Here is a 14,432-nt window from a genome sequence, read left to right on the forward strand (position 1 = left end):
AAGATGCTTCAGGGCCTAAATGAGGGATGGACTGATTCACACTTGCTGTGATCTCAGCCTGGACCAAAGCTACAGAAGGGTCCTCGTGGGTGGCTGAGGACTTTCACCAGGCGGGCCCCGGGAGGAGGAAGGGACCCCAGAGTCCCCAGGAGGGGAGGGCAGGCTTAGCAAAAAAAAAAAAAGAAAAAAAAAATCCTACAATCTTTACGTTTGTTCTGTCAAATTTAAAAGAGACTTTAAAAACGTTCATCTAAGTTTCCCTGGCTTCTCCCTGGGTACACACGTATCCTTTTTACTTTCCCCAACTCAGTTCTGTGGGGCGTGGGAGGCGCTGCAAGAGAGTCTCGGTCCGCACTGGAGCCTCGGCGAGGGCCGCCCCCGTTCCCCACGCAGCTTTCCCTCGCGAGGTTTCGCACTTTCTAGCGCGGTTCCTTCCCCCAGCCCTCCCGGCTCCCGCGTGGGACGCAGAGAGAGGTTGGGCGCCGCGCTGGCCCGGGAGTGGCTTATGCCTGACGCAGCCCGGCTGGCGGCCGTGGCACGCCCGCCCTGGCGTCAACTCCCGCGCCCCGGGTGAGGGTGGGTGGCCGCGCCTGGGTCCCGGACGCCGCGGGCGCTGAAGGCCTCTGGCGGGCGCGAGGCGGCGGCCACGGGCGTGCGGTCCTACGGGCTGCAGGGGGCGCTGTGCGCGTCCTCAAGCTCGGCCGCCGAGCGCAGCTCTTTTTTAAAGGGCCAGCGGGGCACGTGGCTCGGAACGCAGTTCGCGGCCGCCCGGCAGTAGCTCAGGTTAGGCGGGTCCCGCTACGCTTCCGCCGTCGCCGCCGCGCCGCCCCGGGCCCGACAGGCCGGGTCCAGGGACTGCAACCCAGCGAGGGACGGGGGCAGCCATGGCCGAAGCGGCGCCTGCCCGGGTAAGCGCCCTCGGCCCCGCGGACGCCCGGAAGGCCCAGGCCGCCGCCGCGTGAGCCCGCGCGAGGGGCTCTGGCCGCGCGGGGCCGCCGGGTGAGAGGGCCTTGCGCGCAGCCTCCGCGCTCGTTGCCCCAGGCCCATCGCCCGGCCCGCGTCGAAGGCATTGACCGGGCGGCCCAAATGCCAGGCCCGGTGGGCGGGGCCCCGACGTCAGCGGCTGACGATCCGGCCCATCTGCGGCCTCTGCCAGGCAGGGCCCCAGAGGCACGCTCGGGGACGAGGAGGCCGCGCCTTAGAAGCATTGTCCCATTTGAGGCCTCGCGGCTCCCCCCACAGCAGGCTGGGCGGGCAGGGGCCGCCAGCCCCACGGGACAGTAGCGGAGGCTGAGATGGGAAGAGAGAGGCCCAGGGTCACGCATCTATTAGAGGCGGGAGCCTCACGCCGGGGCAGGGATTTTGGAATTAGACACTTTAAAACGCCTCATATTCTACTTTTGCCAAAGAGAAAGATTATGTCGTTTACAAGAGAGATTGTAGATTTTTTTAAAAAAGATTACTGTAGCAGATTTTATTTAATTTTTTTTTTGAGAGGGTGTCTCGCTCTGTTGCGCATGCTGCAGTGCAGTGGCACGATCGCGGCTCACTGCAAGCTCCGCCTCCTGACTTCAAGGGATTCTCCTGCCTCAGCCTCCCAAGTAGCTGGGACTACAGGCGCCTGCTACCACGCCTGGCTAATTTTTCTATTTTTGGTAGAGACTGGGTTTCACTATGTTGGCCAGGCTGGTCTCGAACGCCTGACCTCGTGATCTGCCCGCCCCGGCCTCCCAAAGTGCTGGGATTACAGACGAGGGCCACCGCGCCCGGCCATTTTAAAATTTTTTAATTAAAAAATTTCATATATATATGTGTATATATGTGTGCGTATATATATATTATATTATATATATTATATATATTATATATATAATATATTATATATTATATTATATATATTAATTATATATTATATATATTATATATATAATATATAATATATTATATATATTAATTATATATTATATATATTATATATATTATATTGTATATATTATATATATTATATATATTTTTATATATTATCTATTATATATTATATATATTTTATATATATTTTATATATTATATATATTTTATATATATTTTATATATATTTTATATATATTTTTAATATATATCTATATTTTTAGACAGGGTCTCACTCTCACCCAGGGTGGAGTGTAGTGGCGGGATCTCATCTCACTGCAACCTCTGCCTCTGCCTCCCGGGTTCAAGGTATTCTCCTCCCTCAGCCTCCCAACCCCAAGTAGCTGGGATTACAGGCGCAGGTGCCTGTCTCATTTATATCTATCTAACTATCTATCTGTCCAGATATATATCTATATGAATAAGTTTATTCATAAGAATAAACTATATTTATAAGTATTTCTATACAGAATTTTTCTCCTGGAGAAGAAAGAATCACATCAGTTTTTTTGGCATCTTCATCTATATAAGCTAGGCCAGTTTAGCAAATTTTAGAATCTTGGTTTGATATAGTGCAGTATGTCCAATTGGGAGATTATAATCCTTTGGCCATTTTTGACATACTGGAAAACGCTTGTAAAGAGCTCAATAGATGATACCTACTATTATTAATACACCTCAGTGAAGGTTTTGAAACCTTGATTTTTCTGGATACTTTTATTAAAGTAGAACTTCCTCTCCCTCCTCTTTAGTGAGTGTGCTGAGCTTCTTTTTGGGTTCCGTGAATGCAAGGGAGAGAAAAAGTGTTGGGGATTCTGCAGGTTTATAGCCCTGTTCCCAGGGAAGAGGGGGCCCTAGAAGGTGACATCATCCACTCCCTCTAGCCTGGGGCTCACTGCTTCACTACCCTTCAGATCACTCTTGTCCACCTGCTCCTCCCTTCTTGCAGCACTTGAGATCCCAAAAAACTCCCCAAAAGGGACAGATTTGCCCTGGATTCTTGTTAGCCCATCCTATCACACTGTTGTTGTTTATAAGTATTCCTATACAGAATTTTTCTCCTGGAGAAGGAAGAACCACATCAGTTTTTTCTTTATGTTCATTGTACATTTACTATGACAGGTGTTCAGTAATTGTTACTGAATGAATGAAGCAATTATAGATTACTAGTGCTAAGGAGGAGGGGCAGTGAAAGTCTCTCGGATGCGTTGTCTAAGCTAGAATCTTAAAAACGAGAGAGACCCAGGCATACAGAGGATGCATATCGAATGCTGATGTGAAGTTGGAGGAGGGCCGGGTGGGTCCTTGGAATCCACAGGAGGCTGGCATGGCTGCAGCACGGCAGGAACTGGATGGCTCAAGGTCAAGAGAGGTCGGCTGGGCCATGCCAGGTACACTGGGAAGCTATTGAAGAGTTTTAAGCAGGGGATTGAAATGATCTATTTGTGTTTTTAAAAGATTACCGGGCCGGGAGCGGTGACTCATTGACTCACGCCTGTAATCCCAGCACTTTGGGAGGCTGAGGTGGGCAGATTACAAGGTCAGGAGTTTGAGACCAGCCTGGCCAATATGGTGAAAGCCTGTCTCTACTGAAAATATAAAAATCAGCTGGGTGTGGTGGTGGGCGTCTGTAGTCCCAGCTACTCGGGAGGCTGAGGCAGGAGAATCGCTTGAACTTGGGAGGTGGAGGTTGCAGTGAGCTGAGATTGCACCACTGTACCCCAGCCTGGGCGACAAAGCAAGACTCTGTCTCAAAAAAAAAAAAAAAAAAAAGATTAACAATTACTCTGTGGAAAGTGTATTGTCGGGGAGAAGCCTGGAAGTAGAGGAGAAGGCTGGAAGTGGGGGAGAAGGCTGGAAGTGGGGGAGAAGACTGGAAGTGGGGAAGAAGACTGGAAGTGGGAGAGAAGGCTGGAAGTGGGGGAGAAGGCTGGAAGTGGGGGAGAAGGCTGGAAGTCGGGGAGAAGGCTGGAAGTGGGGGAGAAGGCTGGAAGTCGGGGAGAAGGCTGGAAGTGGGGGAGAAGGCTGAAAGTGGGGAAATCAGGTGGGCAGGACCGCAGTGGCCCAGGCCAGGCAAGGTGATGGGAACTTGGACTAGACACTGGCAGTGGAGAAGAAGAAACATGGATGGATTTGACGTAATTTTGGAAGTTAGGACCCGATGGTGATTTAACCATGAAGGATGAGTGAAATTGAGGAGTGAGATGTTGCTTTGTCTCTCCAACAAGGCTTTTAGCAGCACCAGCCAGGACTGTGCCCATTGCACATGCACAATGAGGGATTGTGAATCAGATACCAGGGTAAGCTGAGGCACTTGAGAAGCTTTTTCCAAGGCACTGAATGACAACGGAATAAAAGAGGTGGAGGTTAAAAAAAAGGCCATATGAACTATTTATACCATATCCCTGAGCCGGAACCATCACCATAGTCACTGTCATTGTCTCAGTCTGCTCAGGCTGCCTTACTTGGTTCCCGGCAGGGCTCTTTTCTTGGTTTGCAGGCGGCTGCCTTCTCATTGTATCCTCACATGGCATACAGCAAGATCATCTCCCTTGTGTCTCCTCTTACAAGGGCACTAATCCTATTTATGAGGGCTCTGCCCTCATGGCCTAATTGCCTCCCAGAAGCTCCACCTCCGAATACCAGCATATTGGGGATTAATGCTTCAGCAGATGGATATTGAGGGAGACACAAACATTCATTCCATAGCAGTCATCGTCATCTTAGCCCTGCAACATGGGGCTCATGTTTATTATCTGTGCTGTGCTACACATTGCACTAAGTGCTTTGTACACAGATTTTTCTTAATTCTCTCAGTGCTATTGTATAGGTACTATTATTATCTCCATTTTCTAGATAGGGAAGGGAAGTTGGAAGCTGTTGAAAACACCTTGCCGACAGTTGGCCAGCTTGTAAGTGGCAGAGCTGAGTTGCACCTGGGCTGTCCACTGGAGAGTCATGTTCTCTGTGCCACAAAGCCTTTTCGCTTCATTTTTAGAAGAGGAAACTGAGACCCAAGAAGGGGAGTCACTCGTTTGAGACTGCATGTGGTTGCTCAAGCCTGTGGGGCATGCCCCGTCTCCATAGCTAGCATGTAGGACAGGAGCCGGGGCTGTTTTTCTTCCACTTTCCCACTTGCTGACACGTTGGTCCAGCCACTATCTCTTGTATCAGTTAGGCTGGATTCCTAACTGATACCCTAGCCTCTCCCTCTCCCCCCAGTCTGCTGCTAACTCAGGAGCCCAGATGGGACTTCACCATGGCAGGTGTCATTTCTGAAGTGTGTTTTTGAGGTGTAAGTTTTGATTGTATAATTCTCATAACATCTCTCTTTTCTCTTCTTGTGAGCAGGCCCCAGAGACAGACAAGCACACAGAGGACCAGAGTCCTTCAACACCCTTTCCCCAGCCAGCTGCTGAGAACTCGTACCTCTACTCCACGGAAATCACACTGTGGACGGTGGTGGCCGCCATTCAGGCCTTGGAGAAGAAGGTGGATTCCTGCCTGACCCGCTTGCTGACTCTGGAGGGGCGCACGGGGACAGCCGAGAAGAAGCTGGCCGACTGCGAGAAGACAGCTGTGGAGTTCGGGAACCAGCTGGAGGGCAAGTGGGCCGTGCTGGGGACCTTGCTGCAGGAGTATGGGCTGCTGCAGAGGCGGCTGGAGAATGTGGAGAACTTGCTGCGCAACAGGAACTTCTGGATCTTGCGGCTGCCCCCGGGCAGCAAGGGGGAGGCCCCCAAGGTAGCACCGGAACACGCTGGGGTGGGGGAGCTCGAGGGGCTGAGCCTGTGAGCGTGTGGGTGAGTGAGTGCGACACTTATGGTTCCAGGTGCCCGTGACCTTCGATGATGTGGCCGTGTATTTCTCTGAGCTGGAGTGGGGCAAGCTGGAGGACTGGCAGAAGGAGCTCTACAAGCACGTGATGAGGGGCAACTACGAGACGCTGGTCTCCCTGGGTAAGGCCATGGAGGGAGGATCTGGGCCTCTGCCCACAGGTTGTCTGTGGACAGTCTGTGGCTTTGCTTTGGCTTTTGGTATTTTGGGCATCTCTGCATCTCTGTGGGCATCTGGGGTCCAACTCTTCCTCATTTCTTGTTCTGTGCACAGATTATGCCATCTCCAAACCAGACATCCTCACCCGGATAGAGAGGGGAGAGGAGCCTTGTCTTGACCGGTGGGGCCAGGAGAAGGGGAATGAAGTAGAGGTGGGGCGTCCAAGGATGATGGGCACAGGTAAGTATAGGAGCAAGATGTGGTGGTGGGGCCGCCAGGGGCTAGCTGCACCATCGCCTACCCTCTCGGGCTTCCCAGACAATCAGGGAGGGCAGGAAGGGAGCATAGACCATTACCCCAAAGTGGGACCACTCTGTACAAGGCCACCCTGGGCAGTAGTGGGCGGTAGGCTTAGAGCCATAGGGTTTCTATATCCGTCTGAGGTGGAACATCACACTCACCTTATGTGGTTGTGATGACCGAGTGATAAATGTTAAGCATGTACATACTGATCACTTTATAATAGTGGGGACTGGCCAGGCGCAGTGGCTCATGCCTGTAATCCCAGCACTTTGGGAGGCTGAGGCGGGCGGATCATGAGGTCAGGAGATCGAGAACATCCTGGTTAACACGGTGAAACCCCGTCTCTAGTGAAAATACAAAAAATTAGCCGGGCATGGTGGCGGGCGCCTGTAGTCCCAGCTACTCGGGAGGCTGAGGCAGGAGAATGGTGTGAACCTGGGAGGCGGAGTTTGCAGTGAGCCAAGATTGCGCCACTGCCCTCTAGCCTGGGTGACAGAGCGAGACTTCATCTAAAAAAAAATAATAATAATGGGGACTTAGTAATACCTCCACCAGCAGCACTGCTGCCTCCTGGCATCTTCAGGTGTGTCCATGTGCCCGCTATTGCTTGTGCCCCCATTGCAGTCCCACAACCCCAGCCTGTGGCAGGAAGGCCTGTCATGTGCTGGCTTCCATTTGTGTACATGGCCCTTGGTAGGAGGGCCAGGCATGCCCTGTCCTCGTAGCTGGTATATAGGACAGTGGTTCTAAAGGGGACTGCACATCACAATCCTCTGGGGGGCTTTTTTTTTCAATTAAATTTTAATAAAGTAGAATAGCACAGTGAATCTCCTAATGATCGTCACCAAAACTCAACACTCTGCTGGGTTTTGCCACATTCGCTTCATCCATCTGTTTTTTCCCTTTTCCTGAACAATGACCACATACCATGATCACACCCACAGAGTATCAGAATATCATCTAATACCATCTAATACCTAGCCTTTGTTTTGTTTTCCCCAGTTGTCTCAAAAATGTTTTCTATAGGTCTTTGGATCCTAATTGTAATACATCGAAGTCCACATTTTACATTTGGTTTATGTCTCTGAAGTATATAAAAAAAAACTTATGAAAATCCCCCCAGTCTTTTTCAACAGCTTTATTGAGATATAATTCATATACTATATAGTTCACCTGTTAAAGTGTACAATTGAGTACTTTTTAAAAAAATTTCAACTTTTAATTTGTATATAGGCATACACCTGCGGGTTTGTTACATGGGTATATTGTGCCCAGGTAGTGAGCATAGTACCCAAGTTTTTCAATCCATTCTCCCCTCTTTCCCTTCCCCCTGTAGTAGTCCACAGTGTCTATTTTTCCCAGGTTTATGTCAATGTGTGCTCATTGTTTAGGTCCCAGTTATAAGTGAGAACATGCAATATTTGGTTTTCTGTTCTTGCATTAGTTCACTAAGGATTATGGCCTTCAGCTTCATTTTGCTGCAAAGGACATGATTTCATTCGTTTTTATGGCTATGTAGTATTCCATGGTGTATATGTACCACATTTTCTTTATTCAGTCCACCACTGGTGGACACCCAGGTTGATTCCATGTCTCTGCTATTGTGAACAACATTGTGATGAACATATGTGTGCATGTATATTTTTGGTATAATGATCTATTTTCCTTTGGGTATATACTCAATAACAGGATTGCTGGGTCAAATGGTAGCTCTGTTTTAAGTCCCTTGAGAAATCTTCAAACTGCTTTCCACAGTGGCTGAACTAACTTACATTCCCATCAACAATGTATAGGCATCCCCTTTTCTCTGCAGCCTCGCCAGCATCTGATGGTTTTTGAGTTTTTAATAATCGCCATTCTGACTGGTGTGAGATGGTATTTCATTGTGGTTTTGATTTACATTTCTCTGATGATTAGTGATGGTGAGCATTCTTTCATGTTTGTTGGCCACTTGCATGTCTTCTTTTAAGAAATGTCTGTTCATGTCCTTTGCCCATTTTTTGCTTGTTGATTTAAGTTCCTTATAGATGCTGGATGTTAGACCTTTGTCAGATGCATAGTTTCCAGATATTTTCTCCTGTTCTGTAGGTTTTCAGTTTACTCTGTTGGTAGTTTCTTTTGCTCTGCAGAAGCTCTTTAGTTTAATTAGGTCCCACTTGTCAATTTTTGTTTTTGTTGCAGTTGCTTTTGAGGACTTTGCCAAAAATTCTTTGCCAAGGGCAATATCGAGGAGGGTATTTCCTCGGTTTTATTCTAGAATTTTTATAATTTGAGGTCTTTATTTAAATCTTTAATCCATCTTGAGTTACTTTTTGTATATGGTGAAAGGTAAGGGTCTAGCTTCATTCTTCTGCACATGTCTAGCTAGTTACCCTAGCAACATTTTTTTAAAAATTTTATTATTATTATACTTCAAGTTTTAGGGTGCATGTGCACAGCATGCAGGTTTGTTACATATGTGTACATGTGCCATGTTGGTGTGCTGCACCCATTAACTCCTCATTTAACATTAGGTGTATCTCCTGATGCTATCCCTCCCCCCTCCCCCCACCCCACAACAGTCCCCGGTGTGTGATGTTCCCCTTCCTGTGTCCATGTGTTCTCATTGTTCAATTCCCACCTATGAGTGAGAACATGCGGTGTTTGGTTTTTTGTCCTTGCGATAGTTTACTGAGAATGATGGTTTCCAGCTTCATCCGTGTCCATACAAAGGACATGAACTCATCATTTTTTATGGCTGCGTAGTATTCCATGGTGTATATGTGCCACATTTTCTTAATCCAGTCTATCATCGTTGGACATTTGGGTTGGTTCCAAGTCTTTGCTATTGTGAATAGTGCTGCAATAAACATACATGTGCATGTGTCTTTATAGCAGCATGATTTATAATCCTTTGAGTATATAGCCAGTAATGGGATGGCTTACCCCAGCAACATTTATTGAATAGGGAAGGGAGTCTTTTCACCACTGCTTTTTTTTTTTTAGTCAGACTACAGGTGCATGCCACCATATCCGGCTAATTTTTGTATTTTTTCGTAAAGACAGAGTTTCACTATATTGCCCAGGCTGGTCTCAAACTCTTGGGCTCAAGCAGTCCACCTACTTTAGTCTCCCAAAATGCTAGTCAGCTTTTTTAGTTACCCTGAAATTCAGTCTGCACTGAAAAGGCAGAATGGATGCTTAATTCTTTCCTTTATCAGTTTCAGAATGAATGAAGAGTTGCTGCCTTAGTAGCCTCCAAAGGTGGCCCATGACTTGGGCTTCTTTTTTTTCCTGAGTGTTATTGTGACTTCACAGAGGATTGGATATTTCATATGTGCTAGGCCTTTGCAGCCATGATTTTCCTGCTTAAACTGTCCCATCTTTAGCTAGTGGGAGCCTCTTTTTTAAGTTGGCCCATAGATTATTCTGATGTGGCCTCAGTGGCTTTCAGACACCATAAGATGTGCCAGATTTATGTATGTGCTTCCTGCTCCAGACCTGGAATCAAAATGTCTCCGGATTTTTGATTTCTATTGGTGAGGAGTGGTATTTAGAGATTACAATGTGAGTGTTAATTCTTGCTGATTTTTGGCACTACTTCTAGGCCTGTTCAGAAAATACATATTTTTGGAAAGAAAAAAGAAATCATGAGTTTATACATTGATATTTCTAATTCAAATTTAATGTTCTTTGGTTTTTTTCCTTGAGACGGAGTCTCGCTCTGTCGCCCAGGCTGGAGTGCGAGCTCAGCTCACTGCAAGCTCCACCTCCCGGGTTCACGCCATTCTCCTGCCTCAGCCTCCTGAGTAGCTGGGACTACAGGTGCCCGCCACCACGCCTGGCTAATTTTTTGTATTTTTGGTAGAGACGGGGTTTCACCGTGTTAGCCAAGATGGTCTCGATTTCCTGACCTCATGATCTGCCTGCCTCGACCTTCCAAAGTGCTGGGATTACAGGCGTGAGCCACAGCGCCCAGCCTGGTTCTTTGATTTTATATTGTTTATCACTTTCCTTTTACGTGGAAATCTTAAATTCTCAACTAAATTTGCATAATTTCTTAAATGATCTTATATCCAATCCTAGCACTTCATTATCCTGTAATTTATCTTACAATTTCAAAACAGTCAAGCCATAATACTACTAACAATTAGACTTCCATTGAAATGCAGGATTTCTTTGCAGCTCTTTTTGTCCTCTGAATACATTCTGTGCAGGACTTACGGGCAAAATAATGCCTTTTAAAGTCACTTGAAATATTTTCTCTATGTACTTATGTCACCAACTTGGTATACAGTTGCATTCATTTGTTTATTTTTAGATTTTTTATAGATTATTCTTTTTGGTTTTTGATTTAACTTAATTTTTTGAATATGTAAGATATTTTATGTTTGCGAAGTCAAAATGATTTAACAGGGTACGTTCAAGGAAGTCTCATTTCCATCCTTGTGCCCTCTCACTGTAGATAATCATCTTTATTCCTTTCTTATTTATATGACCATGTTTCTTTTGGAAATATCAATAACACAGAGATATATTTGTATTCCCACCCCTGTCTTATTCAGTAGGTTGTGGAGGTCACCTCATATGATTATGTACAGATCTTCCTCAGTTCTTCTGTGGATTCAGAATGTTCTGTGGTATGATAGTTTATTTAACAGTCTGTACCTTGGACATTTAGGGTATTTCCAGTATTTTGCTGATATAAATAATGCTGCAGGGAGTACATTGTGCATAAATCAGTTCATGTTTTTGCCAATGTATCTTCTTTTTTTTAAATTTATTTTTTGTAAGAAGGAGTCTCACTCACTCTGTTGCCCAGGCTGGAGTGCAGTGGCACAATCTCGTCTCACTGTAATCCCTGACTCCTGGGTTCAAATGATTCTCGAGCCTCAGCCTCTGGAGTAGCTGGGACCACAGGTGTGTGCCACCACGCCTGGCTAATTTTCGTATTAGCAGAGACGGGGTTTCATCATGTTGGCCAGGCTGGTCTCTAACTCCTGACCTCAAGTGATCCACCCTCCTCAGCCTCCCAAAGTGTTGAGATTATATATGAGCCACTGTGCCCAGCCCCAATGTATTTTTGAGATGTAATCCTGGAAGTTGGATTTCTGGGTCAAAAGGTAAATGAATATGTTATTTGGGGAGAATTTATCTCCAAATTCCCCTCCATAGGGCTCGTATCACTTGCATTCTCATCTGTGTTGTGAAAAACGTTCTCATGCCAACAGAGGATGTGGGCAAACTTGTAGGATTCTTTTCAGTGTAATAGTAAGAAGTGTGTCAGTGTAGTTTTAATGGCACCTCTCTTACTGAGTGTGGATGAGTTTTTTTTTTTCCTTTAGAACTCTTTCTATTTTAATCTCTAATTTTTATGGGTACATAGTAGATGTGCATATTTATGGGGTACATGAGATATTTTGATACAGGCATACAATGTGTAATAATGACATCAGGGTAAATGGGATATTCATTACCTCAAGCATTTATTATTTCTTTGTATTATAAACATTCCAATTATACTCTTTTAGTTATTATAAAATGTACAATTAAATTATTGTTGACTGTAGTCACCCTGTTATGCTATCACATACTAGATCTTATTCATTCTGTTTAACTATATTTTTTACCCATTAACCATCTCTACTTCCTCCCTCGCACCTTCCCCCAACCCTTCCCAGCCTTCGGTAACCATCATTCAACTTCTCTGTCTCCATGAGTTCAATTGTTTTACTTTTTAGCTCCCACAAATGAATGAGAACATGCAAAGTTTGTCTTTCTGTGCCTGGCTTATTTCACTTAACATGATGTCCTCCACTTCCACCCATGTTGTTGCAGATGACAGGATCTCATTCTTTTTTTATAGCTGAATATTACTCTATTGTGTGTATGTACCACATTTTCTCTGTCCATTTGTCTGCTGATGGACACTTAGGTTGATTCCAAATCGTGACTATTGTGAATAATGCTGCAATAAACACGGGAGTGCAGATACCTCTTTGATACACTGATTTCCTTTCTTTTGGGTATTACTTAGCAATGGGGTTTCTGGGTCACGTGGTAGTTCTGCTTTTAGTTTCTTTGAGGCACCTCCATACTGTTCTCCATAGTGGTTGCACTAATTTACATTCCCACCAACAGTGTACGAGGGTTCCCTTTTCTCCACATCCTCGCCAGCATGTGTTATTGCCTGTCTTTTGGATAAAAGACATCTTAACTGGGATGAGATGATATGTCATTGTAGTTTTGATTTGCATTTCTCTGATGATCGATTATGTTGAGCACCTTTTCATATACCTGTTTGCCATTTGTACTTTTTTTTTTTTTTTTGAGACAGGGTCTCACTCTGTTGCCCAGATGTGACGGGAGTGCAGTGGCACAATCAGAGCTCACTGCACCCCAATCTCCTGGGTTCAAGCCATTCTCCCACCTCAGCCTCCCAAGTAGCTGGGACTAGAGGCATATGTCACCACGCCCAGCTAATTTTTGTATTTCTTGTAGAGATGGAGTTTTGCTATGTTGTCCAGGCTGGTCTTGAACTTCTGGACTCGAGCATTCTTCCTGCCGCAGTCTTCCAAAGCACTAAGATTACAGGCATGGGCCACCATGCCCAAGCTGTATGCCATCTTTTGAGAAATATCTATTCAGATCTTTTGCCCATTTTTAATCAGATTATCTTTTAATTGGGTAATTAGATTTTTTTCCTATAGATTTGTTTGAGCCCCTTAGATATTATGGTTATGAATCCCTTGTCAGATGGATAATTTGCAAATATTTTTTCCCGTTCTGTGGGGTGTCTTTTCACTTTGTTGATTGATTCCTTTGCTGTGCAGAAGCTTTTTAACTTGATGTGATCCTGTTTGTTCATTTTTTGCTTTGGTTGTCTGTGCTTTAGGGTATTACTCAAATCTTTGCCCAGAACAGTGTCCTGGAGAGTTTCCCCAATGTTTTCTTGTAGTAGTTTGATAGTTTGAGGTCTTATATTTAAGTTTTTAATCTATTTTGATTTGATTTCTGTATATGATGAGAGATAGGAGTTTAGTTTTATTTTTCTGCATATGGATATTCAGTTTTCCTGACACCATTTATTGAAATAACCGTCCTTATTCCAATATATGTTCTTTTTTTTTTCTTTTCTTTTTTTTTTCTTTTTTGAGACGGAGTCTCACTCTGTCACCCAGGCTGGAGTGTGGTGGCACAATGTTGGCTCACTGCAACCTCCGCCTCGCGGGCTCAAGCAATTTTCCTGTCTCAGCCTCCTGAGTAGCTGAGACTACAGGCGCCTGCCACCACTCCCGGCTAATTTTTGTATTTTTAGTAGAGACGGGGTTTCACCATATTGGTCAGGCTGGTTTTGAACTCCTGACCTCAGGTGATCCACCCACTTTGGCCGCCCAAAGTGTTGGGATTACAGGCATGAGCCACCGCACCTGGCCTAATAATGTGTTCTTGACACCTTTGTTTAAAATGAGTTAGCTGTAGATGTATGGGTTTATTTCTGGGTTCCCTCTTCTATTCTATTGTTCTATTTGTCTGTTTTTATGCCATTACCATGCTGTTTTGATTACTGTAGATCGGTATTATAATTTGAAGTCAGGTAATAGATTCCTCCAGTTTTGTTCTTTTTGCTTAGGATGCCTTCGGCTATTTCAGGTTTTTCATGGTTCTGTATACACTTTAGGATTATTTTTTCTATTTCTGTGAAGAATGTCTTTGATATTTTGATAGGGATTGCATTGAGTCTGTAGATTGCTTTGTGTAATGTGGACATTATAACTAATTCATTCTTCCAATCTATGAACATGGAATATCTTTCCATTTTTTGGTGTCCTCTTCAATTTCTTGCATTAATGTTTCATAATTTTCATTCTAGACATCTTTTACTTCCTTTGTTAAGTTTTTTCCTAGGTATTTTATTTTATTTATAGCTATTGTAAATGGGATTATTTTCTTGATTTCTTTTTCAGACTGTTCACTGTTGGCATATAAAAAGGCTACTGATTTTGTATATTGATTCTGTATGCTGCGACTTTGCTAAATTTATCAGTTCTAATAGGTTTTTTTGATGGAGGCTTTAGGTTTTTCTTTCTTTCTTTTTTTTTTTTTTTAGACGGAGTTTCGCTCTGTTGCCCAGGCTGGAGTGCAGTGGCGCGATCTTGGCTCACTGCAAGCTCCGCCTCCCGGGCTCACGCCATTCTCCTGCCTCAGCCTCCCGAGTAGCTGGGACTACAGGCGCCTGCGACCAT

The 14,432-nt window shown here is 45.0% G+C and overlaps 1 protein-coding gene across 2 annotated transcripts in view; it reads left to right on the forward strand.

Annotated features, from left to right (window-relative positions):
* Nucleotides 1-14,432, forward strand: part of ZNF783 (zinc finger protein 783) — a 27,872-nt gene continuing 13,440 nt past the window's right edge. The window contains exons 1-4 of one of the 2 annotated variants that reach the window (XM_054493980.2): nt 1-908; nt 5,260-5,652; nt 5,741-5,867; nt 6,019-6,144. In XM_054493980.2, the coding sequence (XP_054349955.1) occupies nt 885-908; nt 5,260-5,652; nt 5,741-5,867; nt 6,019-6,144 (670 nt within the window). In that variant the 5' untranslated portion in view covers nt 1-884. Of the gene's footprint in view, nt 909-2,765; nt 3,300-5,259; nt 5,653-5,740; nt 5,868-6,018; nt 6,145-14,432 lie in introns of those variants that run through there. The other variant, XM_063667961.1, reaches the window with a different exon arrangement.

Source organism: Pongo pygmaeus, chromosome 6 (genome assembly GCF_028885625.2).
Source record: "Pongo pygmaeus isolate AG05252 chromosome 6, NHGRI_mPonPyg2-v2.0_pri, whole genome shotgun sequence".
Lineage (NCBI taxonomy): Eukaryota > Metazoa > Chordata > Mammalia > Primates > Hominidae > Pongo > Pongo pygmaeus.